The sequence below is a fragment of the Photinus pyralis genome, unplaced genomic scaffold (assembly GCF_008802855.1).
Source record: "Photinus pyralis isolate 1611_PpyrPB1 unplaced genomic scaffold, Ppyr1.3 Ppyr1.4_LG5, whole genome shotgun sequence".
In the NCBI taxonomy this organism is placed as follows: Eukaryota; Metazoa; Arthropoda; class Insecta; order Coleoptera; family Lampyridae; genus Photinus; species Photinus pyralis.
The window spans coordinates 13702603-13715275 of NW_022170596.1; the positions used below are offsets into that span (position 1 = coordinate 13702603).

General features: G+C 34.3%; 1 protein-coding gene and 2 long non-coding RNA genes across 4 annotated transcripts; 1 reads left to right on the top strand and 2 right to left on the bottom strand.

The window, feature by feature from the left end:
- The first annotated feature begins 7635 nt into the window (after positions 1-7635).
- Positions 7636-9414, top strand: LOC116171051. 2 transcript variants are annotated; one of them, XM_031487698.1, is made up of 6 exons: positions 7637-7873; positions 7949-8128; positions 8184-8334; positions 8508-8675; positions 9107-9258; positions 9313-9414. In XM_031487698.1, exons 2-6 carry the CDS (start codon positions 7949-7951, stop codon positions 9364-9366), a joined length of 705 nt encoding a protein of 234 aa, XP_031343558.1. In that variant the 5' UTR covers positions 7637-7873; the 3' UTR covers positions 9367-9414. The 2 variants fall into 2 exon arrangements, with proteins under 2 accessions (XP_031343559.1, XP_031343558.1); XM_031487699.1 differs by lacking the exons at positions 9107-9258; positions 9313-9414 and adding an exon at positions 8743-9014 and having other exon boundaries at positions 7636-7873.
- Positions 9415-9686: 272 nt separating this feature from the next.
- On the bottom strand, positions 9687-10436 carry LOC116171053. Its single transcript, XR_004145362.1, has 3 exons — positions 10266-10436; positions 9948-10214; positions 9687-9892 (listed from the first exon to the last, which is right to left on the bottom strand). It is a non-coding gene; the product is annotated as an uncharacterized LOC116171053 (long non-coding RNA).
- A 48-nt stretch (positions 10437-10484) lies between these two features.
- LOC116171054 lies at positions 10485-11811 on the bottom strand. The gene is made up of 3 exons (XR_004145363.1): positions 11081-11811; positions 10842-11032; positions 10485-10618 (listed from the first exon to the last, which is right to left on the bottom strand). It is a non-coding gene; the product is annotated as an uncharacterized LOC116171054 (long non-coding RNA).
- Positions 11812-12673: the final 862 nt, after the last annotated feature.

Below are 12673 nucleotides of genomic sequence, written 5' to 3' on the forward strand. Positions count from 1 at the left end.
CTGGACATAAAATGCGATAACAACGTGTTCGTTTTTAATAAAAGTGTGCATTACGAGATAAGCGAAAAGAGGTCTTGAGTTGTAAATGGAGATTTCAGCAGATGATATTAGACTTTCAAAGAGCTAGCACGTATTATTTGTGTGTTAGAATTTTATTTTCGCATAGTTGCGATCATTTCGCAGTAAATTTTGGGAGCGGTCCCGTACCATTCTAGGTGCACTAAACCTGTCGTTTATTTATCAAGTGGCAATAAATTGTTACCAGTTTTGTTTTACGTGAAAAATTAATTCTAAACAAAAATGTAGATACGATTTTTTTTTCATTCGCATCGTTAACCAGATTGGTGACAAAGTACAAGCTACCTGCAAGTTCAGTTTTGCATTGAGACATTAGTTTTACCCTAATTCGTAACAAGGCTGAACAATGAAATTTAAGAGGGGTAGACAATTACGCGAAAGAACATTTTCGAGCCACAGAAGTGCTCTTCAAATAGCAACCGGATTAAATAAACAGAGATACATAACAAAGTTTGTTTTCGGATCGCCGCGCCGGTTAAAAGCAAGTTCCTGAACATTGAGTGACGGCATTGCACAACGGCACTGTGCGATAAATCAAAATTTTGGGCGGTATTTACGGCAGCGGAAATTAATTGATACATTTGCCTGGAACAAAACCTTGTTAATAAATTGAGCAAAATTAATATCGACACATCGGAACATTGGCAATTTATTCCTGGGCATAACACGAATTCGAATATTACTTGCGAAATTGAAGCCGGTTTGATTGGATTTTTTTTAGGACTTTGCTTCCATTAAACGTGCATTGATCACAAAGATTACGTTACCAGGGTGGTGCAAAAAAATTAGTGCCATCGGAGCGATACGTTTCCATATTTCTAAATTCTAAAGGAGGCGGCATTTTCCAAGGAGATATAAGATCATTGTTAACAGAAGAACACGTCAATAACTGTAAGTTTTTAAATTTTTTTGATTTGCATTGTAGCGGTCGGTTATTTTTAGTAATTTTAATATTCCTATAGGAATCGACCCAGTAGAAGTACTTACATGAAACAGATTTTGTATTGCATTTATTGATAAGAATCGAAACCAGACAAAGGATTTGGATTACTTTGTTTCATTGATTGAGAATTTTGCATTTAATTATGTGACACAAATCCTTTGATTGGATTAAAATTTGGTTTCGCATTCAAAGGTGTGTGTACATTTTGAACATGAGAATGTATCCAGTAATCCATTATGTGGTAAAGATGAATTTTAGATAAAGATCAGAACATTAGCACGTGATTAACGAAATAAGCATTGCATTTTTAAAGAATGTTTGCAAATTTATTTGTAAAAAGATAGCTTTTAATCCCACTTTGGCCGGCAGACTGGCTGGTAGCAAATGCTGGTCCGAAGGGGAACGCTTGTAGGAAGACCAGGAGTGTAATTACCAACTTTAGGGACGGGGCTACATGATGCGGAGTCGGAGACATCTGGGCGCCATCTCCGAGAGTGTGGTACTAACGCGCTGATTTTTTTTTCCTATCTTCTTTTACAGTTTTGGTTGGGTTGTTTTCAAATTGGTGAGACCGAATTTTGCTTTTTCCCTAGGGGCGAAGTTAACCACCTTTTGCAAGGCGCGCGTTGTCGAGGAGTAGTCGACTTTGGGCCCCCAAAAGTTTGTTAAAGCGCGAATTGCAGTCTCTCTTTCTCCTGTCGCCAATAGAAGCCCGAGCTGCCCCATAAATTGAGTAGCTACTATTTTGTGGAGGAAGTCTACTAAAATCCACCACAATGCGAATTGCGGGTGAGCGGGACGCGGAAGGGGGTTCAGACAAAGGGAATGCGGATGCCCCCGCCAAGATCTTACTGATGATAGAGTCAAAACTTTATAAGTACCCTTTTCCTACAATTCGTTTTCAAGATATTCGCTTCGACCTCACGATTGCCCCGTCCAGACAATTCCTTTTGCCTTTGTGAGTACTCTCCCCCGACAAACCGTTTTTGAAATATTCGCTCTTAAAGTTTTAACATCAGCAATAGAAATACTTCTTCCAGACGTCCCAATCGTCCTTTGTGAGTACCCTCCCCCGACAATCCGCTCGTGAGATATAAGGAATTATAACCGATCCCGATAAGGAATCAAGGAAGAGAAGTATGGTTGGTAAAAATTAATTACTTTCATAGAGACCTTCCAGTAGCCAATGGCCCTCCCCTCCTTCAATTTAGATAAGGGATAAGAGAGAATGACAATAGTTGGTATAAAACTTCATTGATACACAGTCACAGTCTTAAAAGCAAAAGCATTTGTTTTTATCGACAAATCTAATCCTAAATGGGAATTTTATAATAAAAAATAACATACTCACCGTTTGATTTTTAAATACGTTAAAAATATTGCACTTTGATACGACGCTGCGATACCTACTTTTAGTCATCACATGCTTGATCTATAAACAAAATTGCTTTTTTGGCGTATTTCAAATCAACTTTAAGAATGATAGAATTTTCCAGGAAATGTCAATATTTAGTATTGTTTTTTTTAAATAAACAAGTTACGTCACATCACGGTTTGATTGCAAATTAAACACTGAAAAATTGATTGTTACTCAACTCTCTTATTGCCAGCACCTTCAATTTTTACGACATTATGCAAGTGATTATAAGTGCAGCTTGCGGTGATTGAAACTTCTAAATTGGGAACGACGTCAACAAAAAAAAATTTCGATTACACTCACGATCTCGGTACTAATAAGTACTTGCACGAGTTTTTTGTTGCAGACAATACAAATAATTACTACGACGTTAATTCTAATAGTTGTCTGCAAGCTACATTCAGAAATCCTCTTCAATGCATTATATAATCAACAAAACATTTAATTACGTTTTGTACGTTGCAATAAGATTAGTTTTTGTAGTAGTTACGAGGAATTAATTACAGCCGTAATTGATTTTCTCGTTGCCTTAAGTTTAATCAGACTTTCGGGGCTGTTTTATAAGAGTTCGTTGTAGTTCAATTTAAAATGCTTAAAACTAAGAGTCCTTGATTGATTACCGCTTAAGTGAAAATTTCCATTAACCCTTCTCGGGATTAGCGTAAATTTACGAGTTTTTAATGCGTGCGCGTAGAACAATGAGGTAAGGGAAAGAATGACGCGGAACACTTTTTTGTCCACAATCGTATTTGCATGTCGGTCGTGTTTCTAACAAATAAACAATTCATAGTACGTGTGTCTAATTAGCGTAGACCTGATGTCTTATTCTGTGCGTGACGCGCGTTTGTTGCATGACCAAGCGCCCTTATAAGCGGTGTGTATAGCGTAGGTAGATATTTTACTACAGGAACTTTATTGACACTCTGCTGGGAATCTAGTAATTGGTGTAATAAAGTACCTACTTAAACTTTTTACTGGATATCGAGTGGCAAATTGCTCGGAATTTTCCAATTAAAATTCAGCGACCACCATCGATTAGTGCAAATCTTTTGGCGTAGTCTGTTTGTCTCGGGTATAGGTACACGTCAATGGAGAAACGTAAATCCAGACCCTAGAAATATATAGTTTGAACGGCTTTTGATACATCATGTATGATTTTTCTCTTTGCTTCTTCAAGAATAGTTCAATGAGGTTCCATTAAAGAACACAGAAAATTGTATTTCAGTTCAGTTTTCATTCAAAGTCTCATCTTATCATTTTTGGCTGCTTTTTATCCCGTTACAACTCTTTCTCACAATTCAGTGTAGTACCATTAAGAGAAATAGTTATTTGTTTCATTAGTACAAAAAATGTCAGTTTTCGGGACGAGGAAGATAGTTGCTGGACGACGCGTTAGCGGAGTCCAGCAACCTTCCGAGTCCCGAAAACGCATTTTTTTGTACGAATAAAACATAAAATTTTTTCTCCAACCCCCTTTACTTCAAATTATATTCGAATTTAGATTCAGTCACAGTTTCACTACTAGTATAAGAACTTCTGCTTTCTTGTCCTCAAGTGTCATGCCACTCTAGTTTTTAGGTTAACTTATAACCTATTCGTTCTTACTTCTCACCTCTCGCGACTTTGTAGGGAGCAAATCTTGAGGTAGCATGTTCTGCCGTTTCTATAATCTCTGGCGGAGTGCAATCCATGTCGCTATCAGTTTCAGTCATTTTATTGTATACACAATTAATATTGTTATATTTTGTATTGAAATAAAAAACTTACCGTACAATTTTTTAATTAAAATTAATTGCAATTAACTTTTTCAAATTTTGAATTCAAAATGACAGATAATAGTGCAAGGGGTCTGAAATAGATGGCGTTACGCGCGACGGCGGGTTGTATAGGTACGTATTAAAATTACGTTCATCGAATATGTAAATTACGTTACACATGGTTTAAATAAAAATAGCGAGCGTAAATCATTTTCAATACATGTACATACGTATAGGTAACAGCATTATTTGCATTGAATATGCAAAAATATTTGATTTGTATGTATAGAAATATCTTACAACCTGCAATGTAAAACGATGTCAATGTGACATATCTCCGTGATTGTAATTTTTTAATTGGCCAACTTTCAAGGTCAATTTCTTTTTGGTACTAGGACCAAAAGTATCTACTTTTTGTACAGTTGCCATGGTGAAAGCGATTAATCCGCAAAACGTCAATTTTACGTACCGAACACTGTCACAAAATAGCGTCTTATTCAGGTGGTTGGAGAAAAAAAAATTTTTTAATATACCTACACCGTTTATACAAGCAATCCGTGGTCGAATCAAAATTTTGCTGTTTGTTAGTCAACGTAAATTGAATTATTGATTCTCATTAAGTATAAATTACGGTTTAATATCAGATTGTCGAGTGTCAGACTTTAGCATTGCTTACGCAATATTTTATGTGCCGCGCTATTCACTACCCCTCTTGTTGGTTTGTGTTGTTGTCTGTTACAGAAAAGGCAGAACCCGCCCATATGAGCTCACAAGGTTGCGACCCGAAGTTAAAAGGTATTTTTTTTTAATTTTCGACGACTCTTTGATATAACGTTTGATTACATACTGGTTTTCGATACCATCAAATTGTAATTACTACCTTTGTTTGATATTCATTTAACAATTATGGCTCCGTTGTTTTCTGCAGAAGCTCGTTTTGATATTAATACTAGAAGGAATTTTTTTCGGAGAATTCGATCTTCCGTTTCAAGAACCTTTCTTGCTATTACTGTGACTACCAAATTGTGCGTCTTTCCTTTCTCTAAAATCACAATTTTCATTTGTAGATCCTACTGGTACAAAAAAAATATAAAAATATATTATACAGAACACTGAAAGTAAAAGTGGCACAAAATATTTAACGGACTTTTAAATTCGTTAATAATAAATCGCTCAAACGACCATCAAAAGTAATAATCTGCATTTAATAGTACAAGAAGGCCGTGTGACGTGCGTATTGTGAACACTCTGTCTGTCTGTCTTAGTGGCCTGAAATTTGGGTTTCTTTACAAATAGGTTGTTTACAAAAATATCTCCCAGACATGTAGACGGTTAGACAACACATCTCACAGCGGGACCAATATAGCGTTCCTTAACTTGACGAATATAATGTGTATTTCCCGATGTAAATTTATTCCATGGAGTAAAAAAAATGTAAGTTGTAAGTGTAAATGTAAGTTTGGATTCTACGTCTGTATCTGTTTCTTTTTCATCTCGTTCCGGCTGCGGGACGGTGCTTACCAAACGGTGTTTAAATATATAGGTGGGAGGGGAGGTGGCTCTCATTAAATTAACTTTTAATTCTGTTTAGGATGTGTGTTTGTATCTGTGATAATCCAGTTTTACTTAAATACTTGCTAGTGCCTTTGCCCTATGCCCATTTAATGTTCTGTAGACCTTTGATTTTATTTATCTGTTTACTTGCATTTTTTCGAATTATTCACTGTACAATTTGAGATTTGAGCTTGATTTTGTATTTCTCTTTTTGCATTTTGTTGCAGTAGTTGATTTGTTTGCCAGTTTTTTTCTTACTGGTTCTTTTTTGCCTGACATCTGATCTTGGTTTACTCCTCATCGCGCGTCATAAATTTCATTCTTCTTATCTCTTCGGACTCGCACAAAAGTAGTAGTTTTCCTCAATTCTCTTTTCGATGGTGTCTCATGACCCAAGACATAAAAGAACAAACCGTAGAATAGCACAACGTAGGATCGCTACCTACTCTACCCCTATACAGGGTAAGTCAAAACTGCAGTGCCGGATAGGAGACTCCTACGATGATTCATACATACCTGAACTAATAAGTACCATAGGTATATGAAAATATTTAAATATACAACATACAAAAATTAAAAAATATCAAAAAATACGAAGAAATTTGAGGATTCCAAAAAGTTCTGAAATATTCGAGCAGATTATGAAATGACGTTCCATTGCATCGAAATCACTCACAGAAATATCGAAATAGGAATCAGTAACTTTACTAAATTTTAAAAAAATTCAGAAAAATTAAAAGTGGAATCCCAAAAATTACATTTCGAGAATTCAATCACTGCTCCTCGTTCTCGCACTGTACGATTCAACAGGAGTTAAAAATTTAAATCGGCACCTATGATAGCAATCCACCTGTTGCGCTTCCAATGTTGCCATATCGTTTTGTAGCGGTATCTCCTTCAATCATCCTATTGTCTCTTCGATTTTTTAAATTTTCCCAAGTTATCTGATTTCAGAATTTCCGAAAAACCTTTTGGAATTTTCAAAATTTTTTTATTTCATGTATTTGGTTTCACTTTTCTGAACTTAATAATTATGAATATATTAGGTTTCACACAAAATAATGTGATTCTTTTAGATTTATTTCTCCATTTTATGAAATTTTGTCAAGTTTCGATATTTTCTGAAATTTCCTTTACACTTCCGAATATTTCTGAAACTTTTTTTTGTGTAGATTTAATTTTTGAAGTATTTCCCTCGGTTTGAAATTACTCGTGTACGACTGTGCATAAGTGCACCCATTTTGATTTTATTAAAAAAAAAGAAAACCGTCGATTTCATTGGAAATTTATTCTCCTAACTATGACAGTTACGACAGAAAATTGAAGTTTTTGAAATTTTTTTAACCATATACACAAAATAATAGAAATATTATTGATTTTTATATTTTAATCAAGTAGGTGTAGATTATTAAAAATCAATTTTGCAATTAATTATCGTAGTTAAATAAAGGATTGAAAAAGCTATAGTTGGCTCAATATTGAATTGTTAGATGGGTTTCAGAAATTTCCATATTTGAACATATTCAAATTATTAAAATTACCATTTTTTTTTAATATTTGGAATTCTTGATTCAAAATGCCGGATTACAAACTATTAGAAATGTTTCAGGGGTCTACAAGCTTCGAGAAATGTCGAAAAAAATTTTTTTTAATCTAAAAAACAAAAATGCCTCAAAAATCGTTTAAAAGTATTTAAAAGTTTGAAAACGTTTTAGATATGCAGAGGAAATTGTTTTCCAAACTGTTATGTAAATATTAGAAATGATTAGAATATTTTGGAAATATGTAGGAAATTTTGACAATCAGCCTTATGCTGTAAGTACATTGACTTTCATGTCAACATTGGCATGATTTCAATAAAATTGACTTTCTATTTCAATCTTGAAAAAAATCGGTATGCTGTATGTCTACTTGACTTGAAGTTATTGAAATTTATAAAGATTGAAATTTAAGTCAAGCGTTTATTTGGCAACATCGCATTTTCTCTGCAACTTCTAACTTCATTATACATTTAACCTAACCTTATTGACGTTATTTTAATTTATTTAACCCTACATTTCTTTACATCGATTGCGCGAAAATTGGTGATCGGTTTTTTGCTGCTCGCATTAGAATTAAACAGAAGTAAGTATATGTATTAACATAATTCAATAAATAAATGCTGATGAAATGCAGTAATATAGCATGTGTGTTTTGTAGATGCCCCCCAAAAAGGCTACACAAGAGCAATACCAGCTTCTAGTGGAGCAGGTTGGAGAATCTAGTTGTTTGAAGTGGGGAAAGGGTACTCTTGATCAAAAAAAGGAAGAGTGGAGCAGGATTGGTGCAGTTCTTAATTCTGTAGGAGGAGTGGAGAAAACTCCTGAAGGTTGGAAAAAGGTACTGGAATACAAATACTATGATGATTTATTCACTAATTTTTTTATTTATACAGGCATTCGTGGAGATGAAATCGCACATAAAATCAAAAATTAGGAATGGTAAGGATTTAAATGCCATTGAAAAGAAATGTGCCGAAATTGCTGGATTGAATGTGTTATGCAGCGGCATGAGCTCTGTTGAAGAGTTGGGAGTGGAGCCGCAGGGTAAGTTTTTAAATAATAAATAAAATGGACCTTCACAAGGTAAACCTGAGTAACATAAATATAATATACATAAGTGGCATCGTATAAGCCTCAGATATACATTTTTTTCTTGAAGTGTGGTTTCATATGATACAAAGGACTGTTATCAAACAAGTAAATTAGTTTAATTATAGGAAAATCAGAGGAACCCCTTCAAGATGAAGTTGCTGAGGAGACTGTGGAGGAGAATGTAAAGGAAAATAATGCTGTAAATGTAAATGACGAAGACGCCGATAGAGAAACAGGCTCACATGATGTTCCCGTTACTTCAAAATCAAAATCCAAACCAAAATCAACATATTGTAAGTATCATCCAGCATACATAACTTTATAAAGAAGAGCTTTATATAGTAAACTTTTTATTTTCAGTATTATTAAATGATCATCTGTCCTCGACAAATGAAGGGCTACGTGAAATAGCAACAGCTATACACTCGGTGGCAGATGCACTGAATAATATTGCTGTTGCTATTTCAATTAGACAGCAATAGTTTCAAAATAGGCTTAATTTTGTAAATATGTTTTGAGGTTCAGTTGTGTGATATTTAATATAAATTTGTTCACACCACTGAAACTAGTTTCAAGTTATAACATACCATAATCATTGGCTATAAATTATTAAATACTCTACCAATTATGTTTATGAGAATGTTATTTCAGTTTTTTTACGTTTTATGTGTTGAATTATGTTTATAATATAATGGTTACAAAATGAAGTCTGATGTTTTTACAGCAATTAAAAAAAAGACCTTATCTGAACAATATGAAATGTACATTCATTTTAAAAAATGCAAACATCATAATGAAGAAGCGTTTGAGACTCTATGTTCGGAACTCAATACAATAAGAAATGGCCCGAAACGGTCGACCTTAAATTGGAAAAAGGTACATAAGCATCATCTTTTTTTTGAAACTTTTCCAAGTTTGGTAGATTTTCAGCGAATGGGAATCGAAGGTGAAGGCCAAAGCAAGGCGTATTTACATGGAGCGTGAGATCACGGGAGGTGGGGTTCCAATTATTGAAATTTTAAATGATTTGGATAGAAGATTGTTGGAAGTTTTAAGTAAAGTATTAATATACGGCCACCCTAAAGTTATAGAACTTGGGTTTTTAAAATGCAAAAAATTGAAAAGGGCTCCACCAACTATTGTTGCGAGAAAGCTCTACAAGCGTAAAAGACATTTAAGTATGACTTCATTAATTTTTATAAAATGACTTTATTTTTTTTAGAGGTACCAATGGATTTGCGTAACCTTATTAAAGACAATTCAAAAAAGCTAGTTAATAGTTTATTACTTATAAAAAACAGTCTCCAAGCGCTGGATGATGCTATTGTAAATTTTATAAAAATACAAGAATAAAACTTAACTTTTTTTTACAAACAGTAATTTTCTACTACTCTATTTCTTACAATACGGCCTTGGTGTAAAACGTTTCTTTCAGGAAGATCTAATTCTTCATCCGCATTTTGATTGTTATTGTTTACTTCATTGTTATTTTCTTCTTCATGACAATTATCTAAGAACATTTTTAACAAATAACTATACAATACACTTATGCAGTTACAACATACCATTTATGTCACCTAAATATTCATTCCTGTCAATACACAAATTGTGCATGATAGCAGCAGCATAAATAATCTGTGCTGCTCTCTCAGGAGCATAATGCAAGGTTCGATGTTTGAGAAGGCATCTAAATCTTTGTTTTAATAGACCATTTGTTCTTTCTATGATATTTCGGATTGTTTTATGTCGGCGATTGTATTCTCTTTCACTATTAGTAACTGGATTAGCTATTGGTGTTAACAGCCAAGGCTCTAAGGGGTACCCTGCGTCTCCTATAATGTATGTAACTGGTGAAGTAAACAACAACATTAAAATGTGCATACCTAACAGATATGTCATTTGACGACCATTTCCTCTAAAGTTGTTCACTAAGTGCCTTCTGACCAATGATGTCTGCCAAATGGCAGAATCGTGCACAGATCCCGGAAATCTTGCGTTTATGTTTAAAATTTTTAACTTTGTATTACAAATCTGCAAAAAATTCAGTAGATAGTACATTGGTTGCTAAGAAACTATTTATTTTGCTTACATTTGAACATTTAAGCTATAGTATTGTTTTCGACAGTAAAATACAACACCGGGCATTTCTGGGTCTTCTGTTTTTGGGGCTATGATAGCAACTTGTGTACAGTCAATACATCCAATTATTCCTGGAAATCCACCACTATCTACAAAACTGAAACAAGTTATGGTACATAGATATTTAATTATGTAGAAGGTATATCTTGTTTCAAAGCAAATAAATAAGTACCTATAGATTAGCAATTGCAACACTAAAAGCGGTCATCATGATTGCAATGGTTTCATGTTTTCAAATTGTTCTATATGGCAATCTCAAATGCAGCTGGTTGTATACATGTTACTAATCTTGTACTTCAATTAATTAATTCCCAACTCACCGTTGTTTTTCCTGGTTTTTCTCCACTTCAGTTTCCGGGAACTTTATGAGGTGGCCTAATACTTGTACTAAAATGTCAGTTACTTCTGTAAGACATCTGCTTACTGAAGTTTGATGCATGCTTGTCAGGTAATCTTGACCTACCCCTCTTTGATATGATCCATGACTTAAAAAGTGTAATGCAGCAAAAAACTAAAGTTAAACAAAAACTAGCATTGCACTTGACAACACGTTACTTACCCTAAGACCTTTAGGGATGGCTGTTGTGCGTGCTGAATCCCTCATATGTGGAAGAATTTGATCAAGTACCCATTGAGCTAGCTGCCTTGATATGCGAAACAAACCAAAGTAATTTCAGGCAAAGTTAAAGGATCACTATGATCTCTCAATTGTCGACGTTGTAGATTCAATTGGCGTCTGTTAAAAGCATTATTTTCATGTTCTTTATTAGTTCAGTCTTGTGTCTTACCTGACAATTTCGTTTTCAAGTACGTCAATAATAAAAACTAGTTCCATTTTGATTACACAACCTCAGATGTCACAGTTCACTAACGAAAAGGATTAATTGATGTAAAAACCACGCAAGTTTAATTATATTTTGAGTTAATTTGGCTCAAACAAAACTCAACAGTTGCTATACTACACAAATTTCAGTTACGAAATATTCTTGACTTTATTTTAGTTCCTTAACGGGCAAAGTTTTTCAAGACTATATAATTATTGACTTTTTTCAATGTTGAGATAGGAATACTTCAAGGATTTGTCTTAGAGCATACGAACTATATGTCAATTGACCTGATTTCAATATATTGAAATAGGAAAATTTCAATAAATTGAGTACAGTGCTATTCTGCATACCAATCCGCCATATTTATTGAAATGTCTTTCATATGTCAATCTTATGACGTCATTTCAAGCTTGACTTAATGTCAATGTACTTACTGCATAGGGCTGAATGTGTCAAAAATGTGGAAAAGTATTGTTACGAAACATAAGATGCAGATGCATTGTTGCTGTGTGAAATGACATGCATTCATTACACCACTCACTTACCTAGCTGACTCAAAATTATCGAACCTAACCTTGTAACAAACCCTCATCTTATAAACTTTATTTTCAATAACTAAATACTGAGCGCGACTCGTGCACAGTGTTGCCACTTTAGTTTTCAATGTTTCCCTTCACAATAAAATTTCCCTTTTTCGCGACACTAAAAAATGGCGTGTCTACACCAGTGCTCGTACCACTGGCCGTGTTTTGGTGGTACGCGTACCACAGTTTGGGAACCGCTGCAGTTTAAACCACCAGCACTGGATCTATGCCGATTGACAATATTGAAATGGCAGCTCGGATACACACCTTAAAATTGACGAAACACCTCTTCTATAACTGTAATTAAATGCGTGAACACTAACTTTGGACACTAATCGGAGAACTATTACTGTATCATTTCTTCATTAATTGACAAACAAACTTCGTAACACCGGTTGACTACCGGAAAAATGCGTATTTGAATTTACACGCAACGGACTATCACGTATGCTAAGTCAAATGAACCGTAGCGCACATCGGCGCGCAAACCTTTTTCAGTCTTGACCGTCGCTATCCCTATCTACAAACTATGCATATGTGCTATCGCTTATCTAAATAAATTAAATTTTACTTTGATAAAGTCCCCTTATCAAACATCTGTCAAGTAATTCTCGACTGTAAAACTAAAACTTTCAAACATTTCATTTGCAATCGATGTGCATAGTAAGGTTGTTTTAAAGCATAATCGACGCACGTGTACAGTGCGCTAGAAATCGAATGATAAATTGTAGAATGGCAAAT

Bases quoted from the DNA above. Each gene is read 5' to 3' on its own strand.
- LOC116171051 (XM_031487698.1), top strand. From the start codon at position 7,949: ATGCCCCCCAAAAAGGCTACACAAGAGCAATACCAGCTTCTAGTGGAG. The intron at 8,676-9,106 runs GTAAGTATCATC...ATGTTTTTACAG, and splicing joins CAAACCAAAATCAACATATT to CAATTAAAAAAAAGACCTTA. The intron at 9,259-9,312 runs GTACATAAGCAT...GTAGATTTTCAG, and splicing joins CGACCTTAAATTGGAAAAAG to CGAATGGGAATCGAAGGTGA.